Raw genomic sequence first — 223 nt, forward strand, 5'->3', positions numbered from 1 at the left:
GGGCAGCGGGTCCTCGGGAGGCGGCGGGGGAGGCGGCGACTACGGCAACGGGTACGGCGGGTTCGGCAGCTACAGCCAGCACCAGTCCTCCTACGGCCCCATGAAGAGCGGCGGAGGAGGTGGAGGAGGGGGCGGCAACTGGGGGGGCCGCAGTAACAGTGGACCGTACAGAGGAGGCTATGGTGGGGGAGGCTACGGGGGCGGCGCTTTCCGAGCTGGAGAG

General features: G+C 71.3%; 1 protein-coding gene across 1 annotated transcript in view; it reads left to right on the forward strand.

The window, feature by feature from the left end:
- LOC104524251 (heterogeneous nuclear ribonucleoprotein A0-like) overlaps positions 1–223 on the forward strand; it is a gene marked incomplete at its 5' end in the record, with an annotated part of 1267 nt that overhangs the window by 499 nt on the left and 545 nt on the right. The window contains one exon of the mRNA XM_010167063.1: positions 21–223. This exon is cut by the window's right edge and continues 545 nt beyond it. Within this exon, the coding sequence (XP_010165365.1) occupies positions 21–223 (203 nt within the window). The remainder of the gene's footprint in view (positions 1–20) is intronic.

The sequence above is a fragment of the Antrostomus carolinensis genome, unplaced genomic scaffold (assembly GCF_000700745.2).
Source record: "Antrostomus carolinensis isolate BGI_N321 unplaced genomic scaffold, ASM70074v2 scaffold3374, whole genome shotgun sequence".
In the NCBI taxonomy this organism is placed as follows: domain Eukaryota; kingdom Metazoa; phylum Chordata; class Aves; order Caprimulgiformes; family Caprimulgidae; genus Antrostomus; species Antrostomus carolinensis.